Raw genomic sequence first — 22,975 nt, forward strand, 5'->3', positions numbered from 1 at the left:
TTACTTACCCCTGGTAAATCGTCCCCCCCACAAGTATCCAAAATGGTATACTTGTTCTTGAGGGGAACGGCCGCAGGGGGTCCCTGCACTGGCTGCTTCCTCCCAGTCCCCCTCACTGTCACCCATCTATCTGCCATCTTTGGAGTTACTACTTCCCTAAAGCTCCGATCTATGACCCCCTCTGCCTCCCGAATGATCCTAAGTTCATCCAACTCCAGCTCCAGTTCCCTAACACGGTCTTGGAGGAGCTGGAGATGGGTGCACTTCCTGCAAGTGTAATCAGCAGGGACGACCATGGCATCCCTCACCTCAAACATGTTGCACTGCCTTCACTGCCTTCACTGCCATCCCTCTGAAAGTAACCTTTTTTTAAAAAAAACTGGGTCTAAAGAATACAACAAGCAAAATGCAGCACTTACCTACTTACCACAATGGGTCTTATTATTTAGGTCAGAGGAGGAGGGCAGGTGGGAGACACTACCTCTGTAGTGCCTTGGGTTCTTCTCCTGCGCGCTTTTAAAGGGAAAAAAACCTACCCGGCTGTCCCTCTGGTCTTTCTGTGAAGAGAAAAGAAAACACCGCTGCCCGCTACCGATATTTGCTACCTGTAGCAAATATGGCAACCTTCTACCAATTTCATACATTTTTGCAATATTTAAAATGTTGGCCTCAACATAAATGTTATGAATATTCAGAAAGCGATTTCACTTTTATTTACTAAAAGTAAGGCACAGGATCAATTGTTACTAAGTTTGGTGCGAACTATATCCTTCTTCAATATTTGATGGTAATATTGGAAGTAACATAAAATGGCAGACTCTTGCAAGCAGCAGGGAGTTTCATTACTGACAATGTCAGTACTTTCAGCTATAATCTTTAAACCGGCTAGGAATATATGACGTTTCAGAACATATATGTCAGTAACTTAGAGTTTCTCTCCTGCAGGCCTCTTCTGACACACCCATTGAGGGTGTGTTCCCACACAATGTTCCAACACAATTTCTGACAATACCTCTCTTTAACTGAACGGTCAAGGGTTTTGGGGCTAGGTCTGAGTGACTGACTGTCTAATTTTTCCCTCTTTATTAAGGAAGCTGTAGCTTTAGAATGGTCTCTATCTAAATCAGAGGTGGGTTACAGTAATTGAACTTTGTGTTGTATCAGCATCCCCACCACACATTCTTTAGAAATGATAAGCAATACAGTTTAGATGCACAGATAAATCTCTGTATTCTGGTTTCTGTTGTGACATGAGTAGCAACTTACAATTTGCTTCAGTGTCATAATACAGTTCGTTGCTATTCATTTCAGTTGGTTTATCATCAAGAATGAATCTTTTTTAATGGTTTGTCCTTGATAACATTGCACACTTACATTGGGGTGTAGCTAATGTGCATTTTTTTGCTCAATCTTATAATCAAAGTTTAATTACTGGATGAAAAAGGTGCTCAGTAGAGCATATACTTCAGCCATGCCATGTTAACCCAATATTATTATAACTATATGGCTCTTTTTTGAGGCTTCCCCTGCCTGGTTGGTGATCTGTAATTACAAAGCTGAAAAAAAAGTAAAATTGTATTATTGAGAGCTTAATTCTCACTGAAAAGGCTTTAGGCCAGTCCACATCAACAAAATGCTCTGAAAACTCTGCTCACACTTTGACAGCTTTGACAAATTTCATCATAGCAGTTGAGATAAAACAGTCTACATAAAACAATCTTCAGCTATTGTGAAACAAACAACAAAACTCAAATAAAACAGTGCACACCATTGTTAAGGAGAATGCCAATTCACCCTCTCTTTCAATGTGAACCAATCCCTTAAAAAATTCAAGAATCCAAATTTGAATCCACATCTTGACCAACAACCAACTAGTTTGTCTGTGTGTCACTTGAAGTCTGTGTTTTGAAATCCGACCATTGGCTTTAATATAACACTCAATTGAGTTAATATAACACTTTAGTTTTCATGTGGGCCATAAAAAGACCAAGGGCCAAATCTTCCAGCCACAAATCAGAGATGGGTCATGTCCTGTGGTTACAACATGAGGTCAGCACTCAACATTATCCCACCAGTTATTGAAAATGTGGCAGACACCAAAATCAGAAGCCTGTCTTTATTGAGTTTGTTGAAGGATGGCTAGCTGTAATTTTTCACTAACCTTTCCATTTCCCTGTAGCTGCAAGAACAAAAACAGCAGGAGCGATTTTTGTTATTTTTGAAGGGGTGGCAGAGGGCAATGAAAAACCTGCAAAGTAGATCTTATCTATGTAAAGCAGCAGAGACTGCTGCTGAAGATGGCAGTGCTTTGATATTAGTTGGGTGTAGTTCTGCAGTGTTTATAGAAAGACATTGCAAATGCGAAAAGAGAGTGAGTGGGATAGGGAATTGGAGACAAGGCTATTCCGGAGGCTAAGGTTCCAGGAGAAGAACGAGGGATCACTGTCCCCCCCAGGCTACTCTTCCTGTGAGAAGGAAATGAGGAGATGGGGAGAAGGAAGGCCAGCTGTTCAAGCAAATGTAGATCATCTAGTCCATGTAGGTGAGAGCACTACTGCTTTCCAGGGGTCAAAATAGGACAGACAATACCACCAGCAGGTCCACGGAAGGAGAAGGCGTTACCCTGCCCAGTGAGTCAAAAGGCAAAATATTTTCAGCTCCCAGAGTGACGGGTCATCCCAGACAGTGTATATTCACCATTCAATAAAGATAGTGATAAATGCAGTGTCAAAGTGAACAAATGACTTATCTCCTCACAACCAATTATGTCAGTCAGGCCAAGAGAATTAAAGATTTTGCATGTATATCTGTAGTCTGTACCAGGGGGTGGCTATCAAAATTCTAGATGGCCACTCAAGGGTATTTATCAGTTGTAAAATCTTCATTTCATCAATTTACAACTTGTATATGGACATCATCATGTCAGTGTGGATCCAAGCCAGACAGAAACGAGCACACCTTCTTTTGTTCATAGATGTTATTGACCCCTCAGTGTTAGAGCTCTGTGCACTTCCTCATTTTTCTTTTGTTTCTATTATACCCAGAAATGCTATCATGCACAACTGGGTGACTTTCCCACTACCAAATCTCCATGATCTTTCTCCCAGTAATCACCCATATATCCCATTAAATACATACAAGAAAGGCCCATTATAGGCAAGGCAAACGTCAAGGTAAGCGGGAGATACAGAGAGAGGGAAGGGTATAATCCTCAAGGAATGCATTCTGATTGGCTGTCATGCTATTTAATTAGTGTTTTCCCACCACTACCTGTGATTTTACTTGGACCTTTCCACATTTTCTGACCTTTATTTATAATAAGCCAGGCTCCCTGCATTAAAATGTATTTCTGATGGGCTCATATGATACCAAACCTTCTGTTAAATTTCAACCTTCATGAATGCCCTTCTGCCTGCATACAGCACATTCATGTGCTCTGAAAAAGGGGAAGTAATTGTAATCCCTTCACAACTGGGCGATGATCGTCAAAGGAATTTTTGGCTTCCTCCCAGAAACCAATTGATGTAGACAGTTATCCCCAATCATTCCCAGTGAGTCCTTCACATGATCTGCCCATGAGAAGGCAGATATTAATTCACTATTTGGCTGCTTCACTAGCATTTTCTGGAACACTTCATGGATTCCCACATGATTTCTTTCACACATTTCTTACTCTGCTTTCATGTTCATCACCACAATCTTCAAATTTTCACACATATCCTGAAATTCGTCATTGTCAAATTCTTCACCTTGTCAGGTAGAAACTGTCAATCTATTCCCTACCCATTTCTCCATTACCTTGAACTATTATTACTTCTTTCTCTTTATTGTATATTAATTGTATGCTGGTTTAATCTCGTTGGCATGTCTACAAGTACAAGATGAAAGTGTTATTTTCCTTATCCCGTACCTTCAAGACTCGCTACAAGTTGTGATATTCTTTGCATCCCTCACACTTTCCCTGATCTCTTCTATAAGTTTAGTATGCACATCATTACCTTATTCCTACAGCTTTTAATAGGATTTTTAACCAGCAATAAAATGGATGCAAAAATTGCTGATGTGATTTTAAGATAATTGGCCTAATTTTCCTTTAAATTCCAATCTCCTGATGTCAATAACAACTGCTTAATATTTTATTTCGAAAAGTTAGCTCTGTTTAAAAGAATACAGCAATGGCCACATTGTGTAATCTGCACATCCACTGACTTCCCGAAAACAAGTGTCTCACTGTGTTCCATGTCCATTTTCATTTAGCATTTTGTTATGAATGGCCTGCTTACGAGTAAGGGCATTTTATGTGACACTATGCCTGTGTTAACATTGTGGTTTGCCCCAGCTATGTTATAGGGAATCACCGCTGTTTTTAGTGATTTTAGCATATGATCATCCCCAAACCTGAAGCAGGCAGGACTCTCAAATTCCTCAACTTTACTTTGATTCTTATTATTTGAAAGAATCTAGGAAATGTTTTAAGTAATCCACTCTGCAGACTGTGAATGTGCAGCCACTGTCCAACACAATGTGGCTGAATGTTTGGGCCGATGTGGAGTTTGCACATTCTCCCCGTGTCTGCGTCGGTTTCCTCCGGGTGCTCCGGTTTTCTCCCACAGTCCAAAGATGTGCAGGTCAAGGTGAATTGGCCATGCTACATTGCCCATAGTGTTAGGTGCATTAGTCAGAGGGAAATGGGTCTGGGTGGATTACTCTTCGGAGGGTTGGTGTGGACTTGTTGGGCCGAAGGGCCTGTTTCCACACTGTAGGGAATCTAATCTAAAAAAGAACTCCTTATATTAGTATAATTCTTGCTGCCTGATCAATACCACCTTCTTCACCTACTTTAAGTGTCAAGCATGATTTTAAAAATCTTGTTCTTCCAATTAGGACAACTGATTGTAAAATGGTATCATCAGTTGCATCTAAGACACTCATTCACCAAATCCTGGGATTCCCTCTTCTGTACCCAGACCTCAAATATTGTTGTCTGTTACAATTGCCAGAAGTATCTCTGTCCTCAGTCATTTTCGATATGATTCTCTTTTCCTTTTGATGTTTTTGACCTGTATCTGGGTTGTCTCACATTGTTGCTATGACTGAATTCTCCCTTCCATGTGACTGCTGAATGTCCCATGAAGACCACTGGGAATTACTTCTTTCCCAGGAATGTTTTTTAAAGCTTGGACATCTGTTCCAAAACATGTTTCTTTCTGAGTATAAAGCTCCAGTTAATTCTCGGACGCTTTCCATGTTTGCCATTTTAGCACAGTATGACAATTTAAAGCTATTGAATTTTTGCAAGTGAATTTTTGCAATCCTGCATTTAGTCTTTTAAATTCTGTTATTTAATCTTTTATTGAACATACAGAAATAACTACCCTGAAGCCGGTATCCTGTTAGCCAAGTCACCCTTAATTCACATGCAGAGAGTTCTTGACTCTCAATTAGCTCCCTCAGAACCAGCTCTCAGAATGAACAGAACCTCTGACACTCCTGTTTATACATGTCAGCCAGGGCTCTCTGATTAACAGCCCCCATCAGGGAACTCATTTTCCATGAGGTCCACCTGCCTGACTTCACTACAATCACTATACATACAACTCATTCTTTAAATGTATCAAAGTCTCATCGTATGTCATTTGCATTTAATGGGCCATATTTTAAAAATAAATTTTGTAGTCAGTTTTAATGGATTAAAATAACTGTGAAAGAATATCACTTTCCAAAAAATATTGCATTTGCTAAGATAAAATGATCTATAATCAATTGAAAGATATAAAACCTCAAATAGATTAACTACTTGTGGCTCTTAAACAACTGATATTTCAAAGTTCACAGTCAGAGGAAAGCAGCTATCCTTAGGGCAGAATTTTACTGTCCCCTTGTCACTAGCTGGGAGGTGGATGCCAATAAAATTCTCCAGTTTATGTTCCACTGCTTTCCATGATCTATCCTGACCTGCAAAGAAACTTGTATGTGACAGATCAGGCCTGAGTCAGCCTGCCCACCTTTTTGCCATCTGAGATCTATAGTTAACGACCACCTAAACGCTGGATGCCATCAACATCAATTTTGAGATTTGCAGAGAAAGTTCAAGGGCAGCAGAAGCTGCCGGTCACTGTATACAGGTTTCTGGCAGGATGTAGTGATCATCATCCTCAATGGCAACCTTTCCTCATGGGCATCCCCCAACCTCACCCTCACCAATGCCTGCCTCTCATTGGTGCTGTTTCTTCAGACCCCCATAATTCCTGGTCTCTCCATCAAGACCCATGCCCTGGTCTCGCCCACCTCTCCCAGTCTCATCTCCTCATCTTGCCCTGAGAGCACTGCACTTATCTTGTCCTAGGCCATTGAATCTGAGGACTGTTTGTAATACCAATTGCAGTCACTAAACGTACTGGTGCTGCAGGACTACAAAGTTGGCCAATCAGATTATTAAGGAAAAAAGCCCCCTCGCCAGCCAATTGACTCTTAAGGAGCGAGGCAAAAAAGCCCACCATCTGTAAAACCATACCCATAATTTCAGAAGCCCTAGAGCTATGAGAACAGCCCCCCCTCCCCAAAGAAAAACTGAGATCTGCAGTCACATTACTTCAGCATAATGAAACAATTTGGATGTGAAATACATTGTGTCATGATCAACTACTAAGATCCAGAGGGTTTGTTTTAATTGAGAAATTCAACAATAAAGGAAAACTTCTTGATTGAATTTTAATTGAATGTGTTATTTGAAAAGGAAAACTGAGGACGTTTTGAGGCAACCTTGTATCCTATGTAAAATCTTTCATTAAAGAATTGTGGTCAAGGTTGAAGAAATTGGGTAATATACATTGTTTAAAACTAAGAAGAATCTTATTGCTATTTTTGGATATATGCAGTGAATTTCTCTTTCTACATTACACAATACTCTGCATCTGTTACAAATGATGTAAACTTACTGCCACTAAACTGATTCAAACTTATTTCAGAATTTGACAAGTCAGTTTATTATCTTGGAAATTGATGCAATACTATTGGACAATAATGTTCAGCTTCTTTTAATTTGTTTAATTAAAATAATACCTCTAATTACTGAACACTGCACATTGAATAGCAGCACAATGGCTCTGTGTGGAGTTTACACATTTTCCTCATATCTGCGTGGGTTTCCTCCAGGTGCTCTGACTTCCTACCACTGTCCAAAGATGTGCACGTTATGGATGTAGGTTTGCTGGTCAAACTCACTAATGTGCAGGTTAGATGAATTGGCTCATAGTGTTCAAGGGTGTGTAAGTTAGGTGCATTAGTCAGGAGAAATGTAAAGTAATGGGGAGTTGGTCTGGCTGGGGTACTCTTTGGAGGGTTAGTATGGACTTGTTGGGCCAAATGGCCTGTTTCCACACAGTAGGGATTCTATGAAACAAAATGCAGTTATATTTAATGCAGGGTTCTATGTACCTTGAGATTGATGGAAGAGTTTTTCAAAAGCAGTTTGTTATTTGATAAGTGTGACTATTTTTTGCCAATATTAATTTCTCTTGATGACAGAAAATATTGAAAATGTATAGTGCTTCGCCAAGATACCATTCCTCAATGCGTAAACGCATGGATAGAGGGCAATACTGTCAGAAGTGCTCCAGTCATTTTCAAAACTGAAACTTTTGAGCTTGATGAAAGTTGACTTCTAATGTAACCAACATGCTTTTTTAGAGGAGTAACTGTGACCCTACCTGTGCATCTCTGTAACAATACAGTCAACTGTGGGAGCGATCCATGTAAGAATGATTTCTCCAGCCAAAGTACTTTCTCAAAGCTCTGGGTGTGGAGCAGAGGGACACTGATTCTTCCTAATTGCTCTTGCACACCCCTAGTGGACATTCCAAACCCTAGCTGATAACAGGCTTGAGGAGCAATTCTTGGCAGACCTGTTGTCATAGCAGTCAAGGGAAAATATTACCACCATGTAAAACTCGCTTACTTCTGCAGAACTGCTGGGACAAAAAATAATTAAGTTTGATTTTGTTCAATTGAAGGCTCTTGCCTCAACACTCCGCATTGTTTCTCTCACAATATGGCTCAAACAAGGAAGAAAGGCTTCAGTGAGTCTGATGGTGCATGGCCCATGCTCTCTGCGTTTCACTTAAAACTGGTCAGGAAATCCAAACTGTTCATCGTACCTGATTCACATTGAGTCTTCACAGAAGTCACTGACATACTCAGATCTTCAGGGAGAGGTTCATCAAAACTGCAAACTTGCTGCTGCACTTGGAAAACACATTAAAATTACCAACTTCAATGAAAACAGCCCTCCTACACTTGCCTGCCAGGGTGGATGACAAGCTGATGGGACATTTTAGGTGTCTACTCCCCACCAGAGGCATTAAGTGCCAGGGTGCCTTGTAAAATCCAGTCCAGCATTTCAGGTCATTGATATTACATCAAACCTGGAGGATGTTAAAGGTTTAACAATTTAGAAGCAAACACAAAGCCAGGGCACTAGGAAAGGTTGATACGAGAGGAATGGGCAATAGGGAGTGTGTGAAGGATTGGAATGATTAAATGACAAATGAGTCAATGGTTCAAGGCAAAAGGAGACAGTAATGGACCAAGCGTAAAAATAAAAGTTTCGTAGGAACTTCTAATGGCAATGGCAGATTGTTGAGGTCAGAGTTGCAGGGAAAATATGGCAAGGAGGCAAAGCTTCTGGTGGCGTGGAAATGTGGGTAGTGTCCAGTGATCAGTCTGTCTGCCCCAACCACCTCCTCCTATCTCTTCAACTTGCAAGGGACTCTAGTGCAGTCACCCACAACTACCAGGTCTTGTTCTCCAAGAGAACGATGACCTGTAAGTTATGGAGCGGTATTGAGGCCAACAGGCTGTAATGTGCCTGATGTAAAGATGAGACGCTGTTCCTCAAGTTTGCATCAAATATCTTCGATATAGGAAGTCAATGATGGAGAATACAAATTAACATTCGTATTAAAGTAGCAAATGACAGGATACATAGGATGTGGACTCAGTGGAGGTGTTCAGCAAAATGCTACCACCTCAGAGGGAGTACAGGTGAACTGTTGTAATAATGTTGCATTTTCTGCACTTTCGTGGGGAGGTGCCGTGGAAAGGAGAGGAATGTTGTGGATAATTAAGGAATGGATCATTGTGTTGTACATGAATTGATCTCTTGAGAATGCTAGGTAGAGACTAGGGGAGGAATTAGGTATCCTGATGGCATCTTGCTTGAGATGGTAGAAAAGGAAGAGTAAAGCTAATGAATGTAGAGGCTGCTGGAGAGATGGAGACTGATCACAATGGCAATCCTGGTGTGATTCTGGGAGAGAGCGGAAGAGATGAGAAGATGGGCATGAAATGGTAAGGATATTGTTCAGGGCCCTATCAGCTGCAATGGCCAATGTTAATGCAGTGGTAAATGTCAAACTTAGAGACGCCTGACCAAAACCTTTTGATTTCTTGCAATAGCTACTCTTCAAACTATTCTGATACACTGCAATTTGTACATTGACCCTTTAATTAAAGAAATTTTGCTTAAAAAATAGTTAATGTACTTTTACTGTTGTTGAATGATGTCATTAACTGAAATGAGACTTATAAAATGTGAGAGCAAGCAGCTAAAATAATGACAAAGCTAATGTCCAAGGGCAGAGGTTACATTCAAACTTGGGTAGCCGGGAGCCATTGGCTACACAGAATGAATCTGATTTGAAGAAATTCACATCAAAGGCTGAAGCTTTCTAAGTGCGCAATTTGTGGTTTGGATGGCTCATCCTAACAGCTTGTGCAGCTTTTCCGTTTCCGGCTAGTCTGATGTTCGGGTGCACACTAATTATAGGATGGTGTCTGTCTGGGAGAATCTTGCCTGACATCTGCATTGAGGTTTCAGAAAGATTCTTGAGAAAGGCAATGAAGAGGGCACTGGTGTGTGGTTTAACCACAGTGACCCCGTGCCAAGTTATTTTTCTACAAGCAACCACAACGGTAACTGTCGATTTTGATGCCTGATAGTGATCCGAAACCTTGAAAAATGTCATGAACTTTCAGATGTGTGTGGGTTACATTCACACACACTCATTCACACACACTCATACATATATAAACATACAAAATATGTATCCACTTTTAAGTATAGCTACTGAACTTAAAAAGCAGATTAACAGCACAAAGTTAGAATCTGCCACATACTTAATTTTAGAAGACACTCAACTGATAGACCTGAAAAAAAATGGATGGCAACATTTGAATTCAAAACACAATCATTCCACTAACAACACAGAGCAGATGCAATCCAAATATAACCAGCACAGCAGTCTACTCCAGTGTGTAGCTGAACAAATTAAAATATACGCGGGCCACCATTGTAAATATAAAATTTATTCAAGAGAACTTTTGCACAAGAGGTAACTTGTATCGCACCATGAACAATTTAAACTCCATGGGAATGATTTTGAATAATATTTGTCATTTTGTAGAAAAAAGCGGTTTTCAGATCATCAGAAGTCCTGAAAAGAAAATTGCTTCTCTGTGAAATTAATCAGGGCACTAAAAAGAAAAAGCAATAATTTTAACTTAATAGAGTGTAAAGGTTGAAATATTGGTCACAAAGTCTGGCTCATAAAAAAAGTTTATAATTTCTATTACAAATAATAGAGTGATGTCTTTAGCTGACATGATGAGCTGAGTGCCTCCCTGTGCCATAAGCACTTCGACATTTCTATGCTTACGACAGCAGAAGCTGCTGTTGCATATTATGTCCATTGTTACCTATAGTACACAGCTTACTCTCAAGCCTTTCAAATGACATATAATGTACATTGATTCCTCCAGTGTCATTAAGTCAGATTCCAATGCATTCATTAACTCCATTTCTTAAATGCTTCTTATTATTCTCCTTTAGAAAACCAAAAGGGATGTGAATAACTTCGACCAAGACTTCACACGTGAGGAGCCTGTGTTGACACTGGTGGATGATGCTATTGTTAAGCAGATAAACCAAGATGAATTTAAAGGTTTCTCTTATTTTGGTGAAGAGTCAATAGCCTAAGACGTTATCCTGGTGCTGCCACTAGATGCCATTACCATGCAATGGTCCAAGAAATCCAGCAAGTCATTAGGATCGAGTTTCTTTTAGTATGGTGTAGTACCTGCGTTTCCCTGCAGTAATAAGTGTGTACGTTTCTACCTTGTTTCCATTTTCCTGGTTTAAATTAATGCACTCCAGAGTTTTTGTTTTGTTATTTCTATTTAAAATAAAAGTTATTTGCTCGCATTTTAAGCCCTTTGCTACATCTGGGCTTTTCACACGAGACTTGTGTGTGTAATAAAAACAGTATTAAGTATACTGTTCTACATGTAGTGCTGCAGGTTCATTCGTATTTAGCAGGAACTCCGGTACAGGGAAGTGGAACAACCGTGCAACAAAGGCTCGTGAAACAGAACTACATACCAGAGGTTGAGATAGAAATGGAAGCCGAGGAAAGTTGACCAGTTGGCCAGCATGTCTCGTCAATCTGTTGATTCTTCCATGGAAGTTGCTCAGGTCAACAGAAAGGGTTACCAAGTGGTTTATTTAGTTACTTTATCGTTTTGTGGAGATGTTACACTGTTTTAAGTTGTCACTTTTTTGTGCAATTTCTGGTGAATTAGGTCGTTTGAAATTACATCACACATCTGAGTGTTACTCAGCCTAGAAAAGTTCTCAACCTAGTAGATTACGAGTCAGTGATGATTAATGCGCTCACCTAGTTGACTACTTAATTCTTTGGGGGATAATCCTACAACTTGCAGTGTAATATTTTACTGTAACCTAGATCTTGAACAATCACATTGCACTGAATTGCAGGCTTACATCACATTCAATGCTCATCACCAAAACCAGAGTTGTTTGAATTATTTGTTTTAGTCGTGTGTTATTTTGGCACATTTCCGAAATCCTTATTTATACTACTGTCCCGTATCTGTACTTCATTTTCAAGTGTGAATCTTATTTTAAAAAAAAAAGGAATAGAGACTATGAAATATTGAGCATTATACCTAGACATAATAGAGGACTGATGATCAAATCACACAAAAACTGACAAGATATATGATGGTGTACATTGTTTAACTTTTTATGAGTTATCCTATAATGAATTGTGGCTGTGGTTGAGGAACTGATCATGTACACACAATTTAACAGTTTGAGCAGGTCAGGTCTGGTTGTATTCTATTTTAATGTTTTGTCTGTGTGAGTGAGTGTGTGCACATATGTGTGTGGGTGTGTGTATGCATGCATGTGGGTGTGGGTGTGCGTGTGTCCTAAAGTCACTTAGAATTTTACTGGACTGGTTTCCCAGTCTCTGGGATCCACAATATCTGATGCATCTGGATTGCCAGATACACAGAAATACTTGTGAGTAGCAAAGAAGCGCTAAAAAGGGCTCTTTGCTTTTTGTACAGGCAAGAAGTTGTAAATACTGTTTGCTGCAAGGCCTGTGGAGTTCATTGAACAATATCAACTGCTGCATGTTCAGGCATATTATATATATTATAAATATATATAAATATATATATATATTAGTAATTGAGAAAAGTAATTAATGATAATGTCCATGTGCAATACCCTGTATGTGTATTTGTTAAAGTTGTTGTCTAACAAGTCAAATTTTTTTGTCCAATGTCATAACCTTGTATTAAGCTATACTGGACCTCTTCTACAGTCCTTCAAACTGTACTAAGGGTGTTATTAAAAAATTAGGATGGAAATTAATGCAGACATTTCCAATGTTATTACAATTGCTCTCTTAAAGCAAGTTTTTTTAGGATGAGTCGAAGGGCATTTTTGATTATTTATGTGATGCAGAACACATAAAAGTTAGAATATTTTTTTCTTCAACAGTACATTCCTCAAGCTTCTACAGATTCTTTCTTCAATCTGCTGTGTTAAGCATGATGGTATTGCTGATCAGACCTCAAATTAAACACACTCGTGTTTGGTTTATACAGTATATGACAACAGATAGTCAGGTTGGCTCAGTGTGAAATCTTTGCATGGACAGGTGTGCCTCCATTATCACGTTTTGCCTGTCTTACCATTTACTATTGGTTTACATTCACAGAAAAACGTGTTACCTTTTTTGCTTGATTGTAATGTTTTGTTTCTCTCTCTTAAACGTGAATGCACTGTGGCAGAGCTTCCCCTGTCTGTAGCTGGATCTTCCCCTTTCCTGTGTCTGCCTGCTTGGAACACATGAATGCAAAAAAAGGTGACAGTATTCCTGGCCCCTTGCTTTTCTTTCCTGTATCTTTTTTTATGTAGAAGAAAAGTATCGCATGTCTGCTTTATGGAGAGTGATAAAAGGTTTGCTCCAAAAACAAAGCTAAAAAAATTACCTCTTTTTAACTTAAACAATGTACAATACATTGGCTGGCTGAATCAAAATGTTTTAAGTTTAGTTTCTTTTTTTTGTGATGCTTTGTTTGTACAAAAGGTATTTTCTTCATGGATGTATTTTACATTTCCTGCCATCATTAGTGTTATTTCATTATTACTGTGTGCCAAATGTACTGTATTCAACAGGACGTGAATGTGTACTGTTTGTTTTAAAACCCAACAATTAAAAAACTACAGTGTTGAGACAAGGTTTGCTGGTTTTCTTTCTGGGTTATACAGTTTATAACAAAATCACTTTAATTTACTTTATAAAAGAGCACAAATGTCTTTGTCAGCTGATGGCAATTCACTTCGGAAATGCTTTGTAAATGATTGCAAAGTCTTGAAGATCTTCTCCAGTAACACGGCCATCTGCAAGTTTCCCTCTTGCTCACTCATCATCCAGACTTGGAAATATATTGGGGTTACCTTAGTCTCACCTGGGTCAAGATCCTGGAAATCCCTCCCTAACTTCATTGGGGGCTATACCCACAGCATCTGGAGTGTAGCAGTTCAAAAAGACAGCTCGCCACCACCTTCTCAATGGGCAATACATTCTGGCCCAGCCAGTAATGCCTGCATCCCATGAGTGAAGAAATTAAAACTAAATGCACTTTGCTATTAGTGCAATCCCAGCTCATGTTCATACTGGACAAGTCTGAACCCAAAGTGAAACCCAGCTTGATGAACCTTAATTTGGTTTCTGGAATTCAGTTTCTGAACATATTCAGAAGAGTATGCAAGTGGACTTTTAACAGAAACAATAAATCATTTATTTAACAAGGGAAAAGAAAACATGAACTATATTACACAAGACAAAGACGTTGGGAAGGTTTCAGTGTAAACACCAGACATGGGATTTAGTTTGACACTAATCCTTTTATCCCAGTTAAATCCTTACAAACACCCAACCCCAATGAAGTTAAAAATCACACAACACCAGGTTATAGTCCAACAGGTTTAATTGGAAGCACTAGCTTTCAGTTCGCCACTCCTTCACCAGGCGGTTGTGGAGGACACAATTGTAAGACACAGAATTTATAGCAAAAGTTTACAGTGTGATGTAACTGAAATTATACATTGAAAAATACCTTGATTGTTTGTTGAGTCTTTCATTTGTTAGAATACCATGACAGTTTCACTTCTTTCATGTGTAAATCACAAAACTTGCTTTTAAAGTTACATTCCCAGGTTAACTGTAAAAATTGGTTTTAGCCAGATAATATGTTGAAGGTGTTAGCCCCCTGTGTTCCCTGTCTGTGCCATAATGTTTAGACTGATTCTAATCTAAAAAGTGAGTTGACAGAGTCTTATATGGATTCATTAAGTCTCACTGTCTCCACATTAAGGGGGTGGCTCAGTTCTGGTGCAGCTGCAACTGCTTTCCTTCCAGTGACTTGCTGTAGAATCAGTAGCTGCTTTCCTTCAGCTGATGTCTCTCCCTGAGATGCCTAAAACAAACTGCAAAGAGAACTCCCTCCTACTTTAACTTCAGAGCAAACATGTAAGTTTCCCTAAAGTCTGTTTTCAGCATTATTGCAGGATTTCTAACTTGAGAGTTTAACTCTCCTGCTTTCACTCTCTGGCATAAATGCAAGCTGACAAACTGACGCCTGGATTTTGCTGTCTGTGTTCCCAAATGGTTGTCACTGAGCAACGGAACAGATTTATTGCTCATGTACAAACCTTATTAAAATGGATATATACCAACAAGGCTCTGGACCTCTTAGGCCAAGCCCACAAAAACAACTCTAAAACTAAAACCTCATCTCCCTCTTCTTAGCACAAAAAAAAACAAAGATAGGAACTAAACTTAAAGTTATACATTGTTTTTAACAGTTTCAATGCCATCAAATAAATAAAGATTTATAAGTGTCATTCTTGGGTGATTCCAATTTATGTTGATGGTAAGACAATAGACATTTCTTTGTTGCATTATATTCTGTACTGCAATATTATTTTCCCAAACTCTCCTTGTGAATTCCATATACATTGTTTTGATCAATGGTGCATAAATATAGTCCAAACAGAAACAGGGAAGTAAGGGAAGGAAACAGGAAACTTCATCAAGACTTTCACAGAGAATAGCAACTGTGTCTTGTGAAAACAATCAAAATGGTGAAAAGCTCAAAGCAACAAATTATTCTCTTCTCATGTCTAGGTGGGAGTTGTGTTACAGTTACAAAAAGGTTTTGCAGAATACTGCATTCAGTTCTGGGCCCCATACTTTACAAAAGGTGTGCTGTTTTGGGGGGGGGGATTGCTATGCAGATTCGTCAGACTAATACTGAGATTAAAGAAAAAAAGGATGACATTAGGAAGATGGCTTGAATAGACTGTTTCCTCATGAGCATAGAAGATTCAGGAATGGTCTAATTAAGGTGCAATCATTAGAACAGTTGATGGTATAAATGGAAAGGTTATGTCAGGAAAGAACATAAATCTCAGAGCAGGAGTACACAATTCAGCCCCTCGGGCTTGCTTCACCATTTGGTACAATCATGGCCAATCTCATCTCTGCCTCAACTCCATTTTCCTGCCCAGTCTCCTTAACCCTTCAACCCATTATTAATTAACATTCTGTCTATCTCCTCCTGAAAGAAGGACAGAACCAGCGGAACAACTTCACATCGACAGCTTGGTCTTTCAGGATTGATTTAAGGAAACACAAGCAAAGAATAGTCTTAAGCATACTGCCCAAAAAATGATTCATAGAAAAATTCAAAATGAGAAAATTACCACATATGTTCTGTATCCTCTCACGTGCTCCCCATTTAATCCCAGGAGTGATATGAGTAACTGTAATTTAGTGTCTAGGCTTTGCATTCAACAATGGAATGACAGTGTTGACAACTAACTACAAAGGTCTATCAAGCTCCTGACCATGCCCAGCAGGCTAATGGCTGAACCCCAGTAATGCCTGTGCTGTAACAGTTTGTTATGGACCAGGCCAGACCCCTTCAAAACATTCCAAGATGGTAGCCCAGACCCTAACTTTGCTAGTTGTTTCAAGCAGGTATACAGTGGATATTCCAGGAGAGTTGCTGCTGGTCAAACCACTTAGTTTTAAACAAAACAGAATTTATTTACAAGATAGGCTGGGGCTGTTTTCCCTAGAGTGCCGAAGGCTGAGGGGTGACCTTATAGAAGTTTATAAAATCATAAGGAGCATGGAAAGGGTAAATAGACAAGGTAGTTTCCCTAGGGTGAGGGCGTCCAGACCTAGAGGGCATAAGTTTAGGGTAAGAGGGGAAAGATATAAAAGATACCTAAGGGGCAACCTTTTCACACAGAGGGTGGTATGTGTATGGAATGAGCTACCAGAGGAAGTGCTGAAGGTTGGTACAATTGTAGCATTTAAAAGGCATCTGGGTGGGTATACGGAATAGAGTCATAGCGATGTACAGCATGGAAACAGACCCTTCGGTCCAACCTGTCCATGCCGACCAGGTATCCCAACCCAATCTAGTCCCACCTGCCAGCACCTGGCCCATATCCCTCCAAACCCTTCCTATTCATATACCCATCCAAATGCCTGTTAAATGTTGCAATTGTACCAGCCTCCACCACATCCTCTGGCAGCTCGTTCCATACACGTACCACCCTCTGCATGGAAAGGTTGCCCCTTATGACTCTTTTATATCTTTCCCCTCTCACCCTAAACCTATGGCCTCTAGTTCTGTACTCCCTGACCTGAGGGAAAAGACTTTGTCTATTTATCCTATCCATGCCCCTCATAATTTTGTAAACCTCTATAAGGTCACCCCTCAGCCTCCAATGCTCTAGGGAAAACAGCCCCAGCCTGTAGGAAAGGTTCGGAGGGATATGGGCCAGGTGCTGGCAGGTGGGACTAGATTGGGTTGGGATATCTGGTCGGCGTGGACAAGTTCGACTGAAGAGTCTGTTTCCGTGCTGTACACCTCTACCACTCTATGACTCTATTACCAAATGAATCATAAAGAAAAGAGAACAGAATATTCCCCCAGAATACAGAATAACGTAACCAATCCAAAAACCCACCAGAGCATCCCAACATAATGATGCTGTTCCCAATACTTTCAACAATCCCCATAAACATCCCTTGGTATAAAGGGAAAATCAAACACAAGGTCTTAGAGGAGAGAAGTCAGAGAGAGCACAGCATGGACCTGCTTCTTTGGGTTCAGCAACTTTTACAACACCAATGCTAAAAACCAAACCAAACCATAGAAAAGCTGAGTTGGGAGAACTGGCCGCACCCCTTTCATTGAACAAGTGTTTTATTCCAAAAACTTGAAACCCATTGCATGAGGCAGTTTCTGTTAGTTATAACCAAATTGACCCTAGAACACTTCAACTTAGACCTTTTGGAGTCTGTGTCTTTTACAACCTCTGAGAAAAAAAGGACAACATAACCTTGTTAAAGGAGCAGCTTTGTCACAGGCTAGGTCTGAGAAAGATGAGTTGCTGAGGATGCAGTCGCCTGTGATTCTCCCATTGCCTGCTCACGGTACAGTAGCTGCTGACTCCACAATGTAGGAGCAAATTACTGCAGATACTGGAACCTGTACTGAAAACAACAGATGCTGGAGATCACAGCAGGTCAGACAGCATCCATGGAGAGAGAGCAAGCTAAGGTTTCATGTCTAGATGATTCATCATCAGAACTGACATGAAGTGTGTAGGGGGCAGCACTTATGCAATAGTTGGAGGTGGGGGTTGGAGTGCTGGTGGAGAAATGATGTTGATAATGCAGATTAAGTGATCAGAATGTGAGAACAATGGTGTGTCTAACTAATAGACTGAAAGTTCAGGCAGTCCCACTGGAGTGGTGGGGAGCGGGGAAATAGAGGACATGGTGACAGAGAATGTAACAAGCAAAGCTAAAAGAAAGGGAAAGAATGGGGGTGGATTCACTATGTGAAGGTGTTGAACTCAATATTAAGGTTGTAAAGTGCCTAGTCTGAAGATGAGATGTTGTTCTCCAGTTTGTCCTGGAATTCACTGGAACACTGCAGCAGACATGCGGGCATGCGAGCAGGATGCTGTGTTAAAATAATCGGCTATGGGAAGGTCGGGGTCCTGCTTACACACAGACCGGAGTTGTTCGGCAAAGTGGTCACCCAGTTTGTGTTTGGTTTCTCCAATGTAGAGTAGGCCACATTGGGTGCAGTGAACCCAATACACAAGATTGGAGGATGTCCCGGTGAAATGCTGCTTCACCTGGAAAGACAGTTTTGGCCCTTGGATGGTGAGCAGGGAGGAGGTGAAGGGGCAGGTGTTGCACCTTCTGCAGTTACATGGGAAGGTGCCATAGAGAGGGGGGATAGTGTTGATTGTCAAGGAATGGACTAGGATATTCCAAAGGGAAGAATACCTGTGAAGTGCAGACAGGGAGAGCGAGGGAAAGATGTGTTTGATGGTGGCAATTTGCTGGAATTGTCTGAAATGGCAGAGAATGATGCTTTGAAACAGAGGCTGGTGGGGTGAAAAGTGAGTGATGGGAAGGAACAAGGCGGAAGCACAGGGGTGATAGGTCAGATACGGTGAGGTCCCTGTCAACCACAGTGGGAGGGAAACCATGGTCATGGAAGAAGGAAACCATGTCAGCGGCACTGTTATGGAAGGTGGCATCATCCAATCAGATGCAATGTAGGCGAAGGAACTGGGAGAATAGGATGGAGTCCTTGCAGGATAGGGGGTGTTGACAAGCTGTAGTGAAGGTAGATATGGGAGTCTGTGAGTTTGTAGTGGATGGCAATGGATAATCTATTCCCCAAAATGGAGATTGACAAGTAATGGAAAGGAAAGGAAGTGTCGGGATTGGATGATGTGAAAGTTATAGAAGAGTGGAAATTGGAGGCAATATTAACACATTTTTCAAGGTCCAGGTGAGACCATGAACCAGCTCCGAAACAACCATCGATATGCCAATAAAAGAGTTGTGGAGGGGGTGTAGTAGGACTGGAACAAGGATTGCTCCATATACCCTCTAAAGAGGCAGGCATAACTCGGAGAAATTGTTCAGAGACCAACAGCCAAGCAGAAGAGAATGGCGTTGGATGGGGATTGTTCAGGCCTCTGGCTGAGGAAGAAGCCAAAGCTCTCAGACCAACCTGGTTGGGAATGGACATATACAGGGATTGGACATCCATGGTGAACAGGAGGCAGTTAGGGCAAGGGACCTGGAAATTGTCAATATGGCAGAGGGCATCAGAGGAATTGCAGATTTAGGTGGGCAGGGACTCGCCAGGTGGAAAAAGGATAGAGTCAAGGTAGGAGGAAATAAGCTCACTGGGGCAGGAACAGGCAGATACAATGGGCCTTACCAGGAAAGTCGGGTTTGTGGATGTTGGGAGGGAGGTAGAAGCAGACTGTGTGGCCTTGGGAGACTAAACCTTTGCATGCAGTGGGAGGATGTTCTCCAGCGGTAATGAGGTCTGCATCCCTGCATTTCACAGGGATTGTTTCCTCCAGGACACCCTAGTCCATTTATCAACACCGACATCACCCACGTCTTCCCATGGCACCTTCCTGTGCAATACCTGCACCTTCCCCCCTCCCTGCTCATCATCCAAGGGCCGAAACAGTCTTTTCAAGTGAAGCAGCATGTCACCTGACCACCTTGAATCTTATGTATTGTATTTGCTGCACCTAATGTGGCCTACTCTGCATTGGAGACCAAATGCAGACTGGGTGATGGTTTTGCAGAAAACCTCCAGTCCATGTGTAAGTAGGACCCTGACCTTCCAGTTACTGATTATTTTAACACAGCATCCTGTTCACATGCCCGCATGTCTGTCCTCGGCATGCTGCAGTGTTCCAGTGAATCCCAGCACAAACTGGAGGAACAACATCTCATCTTCAAAGTAGGCAGTTTACAATGTCCTGGGCACAATATTGAGTTCAATTCAGATTGTGAACCTTCAGATTGTGAACCCACTCCCATTCCTTCCCTTTCTTTTACCTTGTTATATTCTCTGTCACTATGTCCTCTCTCCCCTACCCCCACCCCAATGGGACTGTCTGTGCCTTCCAGTCTAGTGTTCAGACATGCCAATGTTCTGCCAGTCTCACATTCTGATCACTTCATCTGATCTATCAACATCGTTTCTCCCCCAACAGCCCCTCACTATTGCATAAATGCTGTCCCCTCCACGCTTCACGTCAGCTCGGATGAAGAGTTGTTTAGACTCAAAGCATTAGCTTACGCTCTCTCCATGGATGCTGCCTGACCCACTGTGATCTCCAGCGTGTTTTGTTTTCATTGCTGACTCCACAAATTGGTTCAGGAAATATTGTCCAGTGATAAGCATAGGTGGCTTTGTTCACTTCAAGTGTGCGTTTTCTGCTTCAGACTTTATTTTAATAAAGGTGTCTAAAATCTCACCTTATTCTGCAACCTCAGCCTTCTTTCCAAACTATACTAAAAGTTAAGGTTGTACTTTTGCTTACTACCAATGTTGACTTGACTCAACTGCGTGATACATATTGGTGAAGACATGTTTCCATTCCTTCATTTCACCGCAAAAACATCCATACTGGATTTTCCATGAGCCACACTAACTGTACAAAGTAATGCCAGCTTCTCAGTTGAGTTTGAAAATCAAACCAGTGAGCTTTTATAAACTTTGCCAGGCTTAAACAAGTAGATGACAGTGTAGCAGTAATGCTATTAGACTAGTCATGGAAAAACCTTGGTTAATATTCTGGGGCATGGTTTTCGAACTCACTCATGGCTGAAGGAATTTAAATTTAATTAATAGAGCTGTATTGCAAAGCTGAAGTTATGAAACTACTGTTGATTGTTGTATAAACCTGATTAGTTCACTCATGCCCCTTAGGGAAGGCTTTGAAACTACAGCTTTCATGAAATGAAAGAATGACAATAAACAAATGAAAATTTTAACTCCTGTCTGAGATGTAAAGTCCCTCAAGTGTTTCTATCATTCTCAAGGAAATATGCTGCGGGTACAATTGCTATACAGAGCCAAAAATAAGAGAAAACGTACACCAAATATGTCGAACTTCATGCTCCCCAGAAGCAGGCTGGGAAGCAGGAGAGCCTGTATAAATGAGCATGATGCTGCAGGCTAGTGATCCCATTGCTTTCCTCTTCCCCCGATTAAACATGGGCAAAAAAGGTCAAGAACACCCTTTCTGTACAGAAGCCTTAAGTGACCATCTGAGGGTCTCACCCTGCCATTGCTGACCTTTAGACATCAGAGGGCAGAGGCAATGGTCTATAGGCACGCTGCCAGGTAAATCCTGACAGATATTCATGTGCTCTAACATAATGTTAACACTGATTATTTCCCATAGATGTTTCCAGATCTGCTGAGCTTTTTCCAGCAATTTCTGCTTTTGTTTCTGATTTCCAGCTTCTGCAGTTCTTTTGCCTTTTTCTGATATTCATGTGGTCTGGTTGCAGGATTGAAAAGGGGGGGGGGGAGTTGCAATCCAAATCCAGCAGAGAGGCCCAGTGGCATCAGGAACCACCCTGTAGACCTTACACCTGTCTCTAAAACTAATCCCATTTCCACAGTCATCCCTCCTTGGGAACTGTAGGTGGGGCTTACCAAATTTGCTTCAGCTCTCACTCCAGTGTCCAGAATGATCCCCTTGTAGTACCAGTAATGGTCAGTACTTCTGGTAGCACTATCAGCACTACACAACTGCCAACTTTTGACTGATCAGCAGTTTTGCAAGACGAGAAATGTTCCAAGAATAATTACACCCCAGTTCTAACTGGTTAAGTACCCAATTAATGTTAAGTCGGATCAGCTTGGTGAGGGTGCTGAGAATGGTCATGAATAGGTCACTGCTGGAAGCATTAAATTCCATCTTCCTTTTCAATTCAGTTCACTAGAAAATACATAACTTTTTATATCCTTTTACTGGAGTACAGTTTCTCCTGTTTTACTGCAGATTTCTAAATGCTCGTTTTAAATAATGGTCTGGGGATTTGAAGCATTCCTAATTAATAACTGTGACTACATTACTACAGGAATATTGGACAGTAGATCATGGCAGAGGGTACAAAATGGGTCCGATTTCACTTTGAGTAAATATGCCATAAAACTTAAGTTCTGATCTTGGACCCTGGATGACAATGAAATCTCAAAAACAATTTGTTGACTGTTTTATGTCCAACAGTTTCTCAAACGTTTTCGTTTCCTCTTTCTGCTAGTTCACATTATATGTTACATCATAAAGAAAAATTGACAGCAAATACTGAATAAGTGGGGCCAGCAGTAAAAGCCTGGGAAAAGGAACAGCATGTTTTAAGGTTAAGAAAGTTTTCATATTTTAGCTCTACAAAGAAAAGTCAGTTCATTTAAAATACATTTGAGAAGGTGAATTATTATTATGAAGGCATTTCTGAAAAAAGATGCACCCTCAGCATTGTTTTATTTTTAACTTCTTTAGCGTGAAAGATCTTTACACATTTCAACATTAATCTTTTTTTCTGTTGCCATCAGCACATTTTCTGATGTAAAAAGCCAAATGGCTTTATGTACAGCAAGCACAGCAATGGGAGAAAGTACATTATGTGTAAGCATAACACTAATGACAGATGTTTCATGAAAGCAC

General features: G+C 40.7%; 1 protein-coding gene across 2 annotated transcripts in view; it reads left to right on the forward strand.

Moving 5' to 3' along the window:
- prkcea (protein kinase C, epsilon a) overlaps nucleotides 1-13,611 on the forward strand; it is a 594,816-nt gene extending 581,205 nt beyond the window's left edge. For both annotated transcript variants that reach the window (XM_043695660.1, XM_043695661.1), the window contains one exon: nucleotides 10,889-13,611. In XM_043695660.1, coding sequence (XP_043551595.1) covers nucleotides 10,889-11,035 — 147 coding nt within the window. In that variant the 3' untranslated portion in view covers nucleotides 11,036-13,611. The remainder of the gene's footprint in view (nucleotides 1-10,888) is intronic.
- Nucleotides 13,612-22,975: the final 9,364 nt, after the last annotated feature.

Source organism: Chiloscyllium plagiosum, chromosome 9 (genome assembly GCF_004010195.1).
Source record: "Chiloscyllium plagiosum isolate BGI_BamShark_2017 chromosome 9, ASM401019v2, whole genome shotgun sequence".
Taxonomy (NCBI): Eukaryota; Metazoa; Chordata; class Chondrichthyes; order Orectolobiformes; family Hemiscylliidae; genus Chiloscyllium; species Chiloscyllium plagiosum.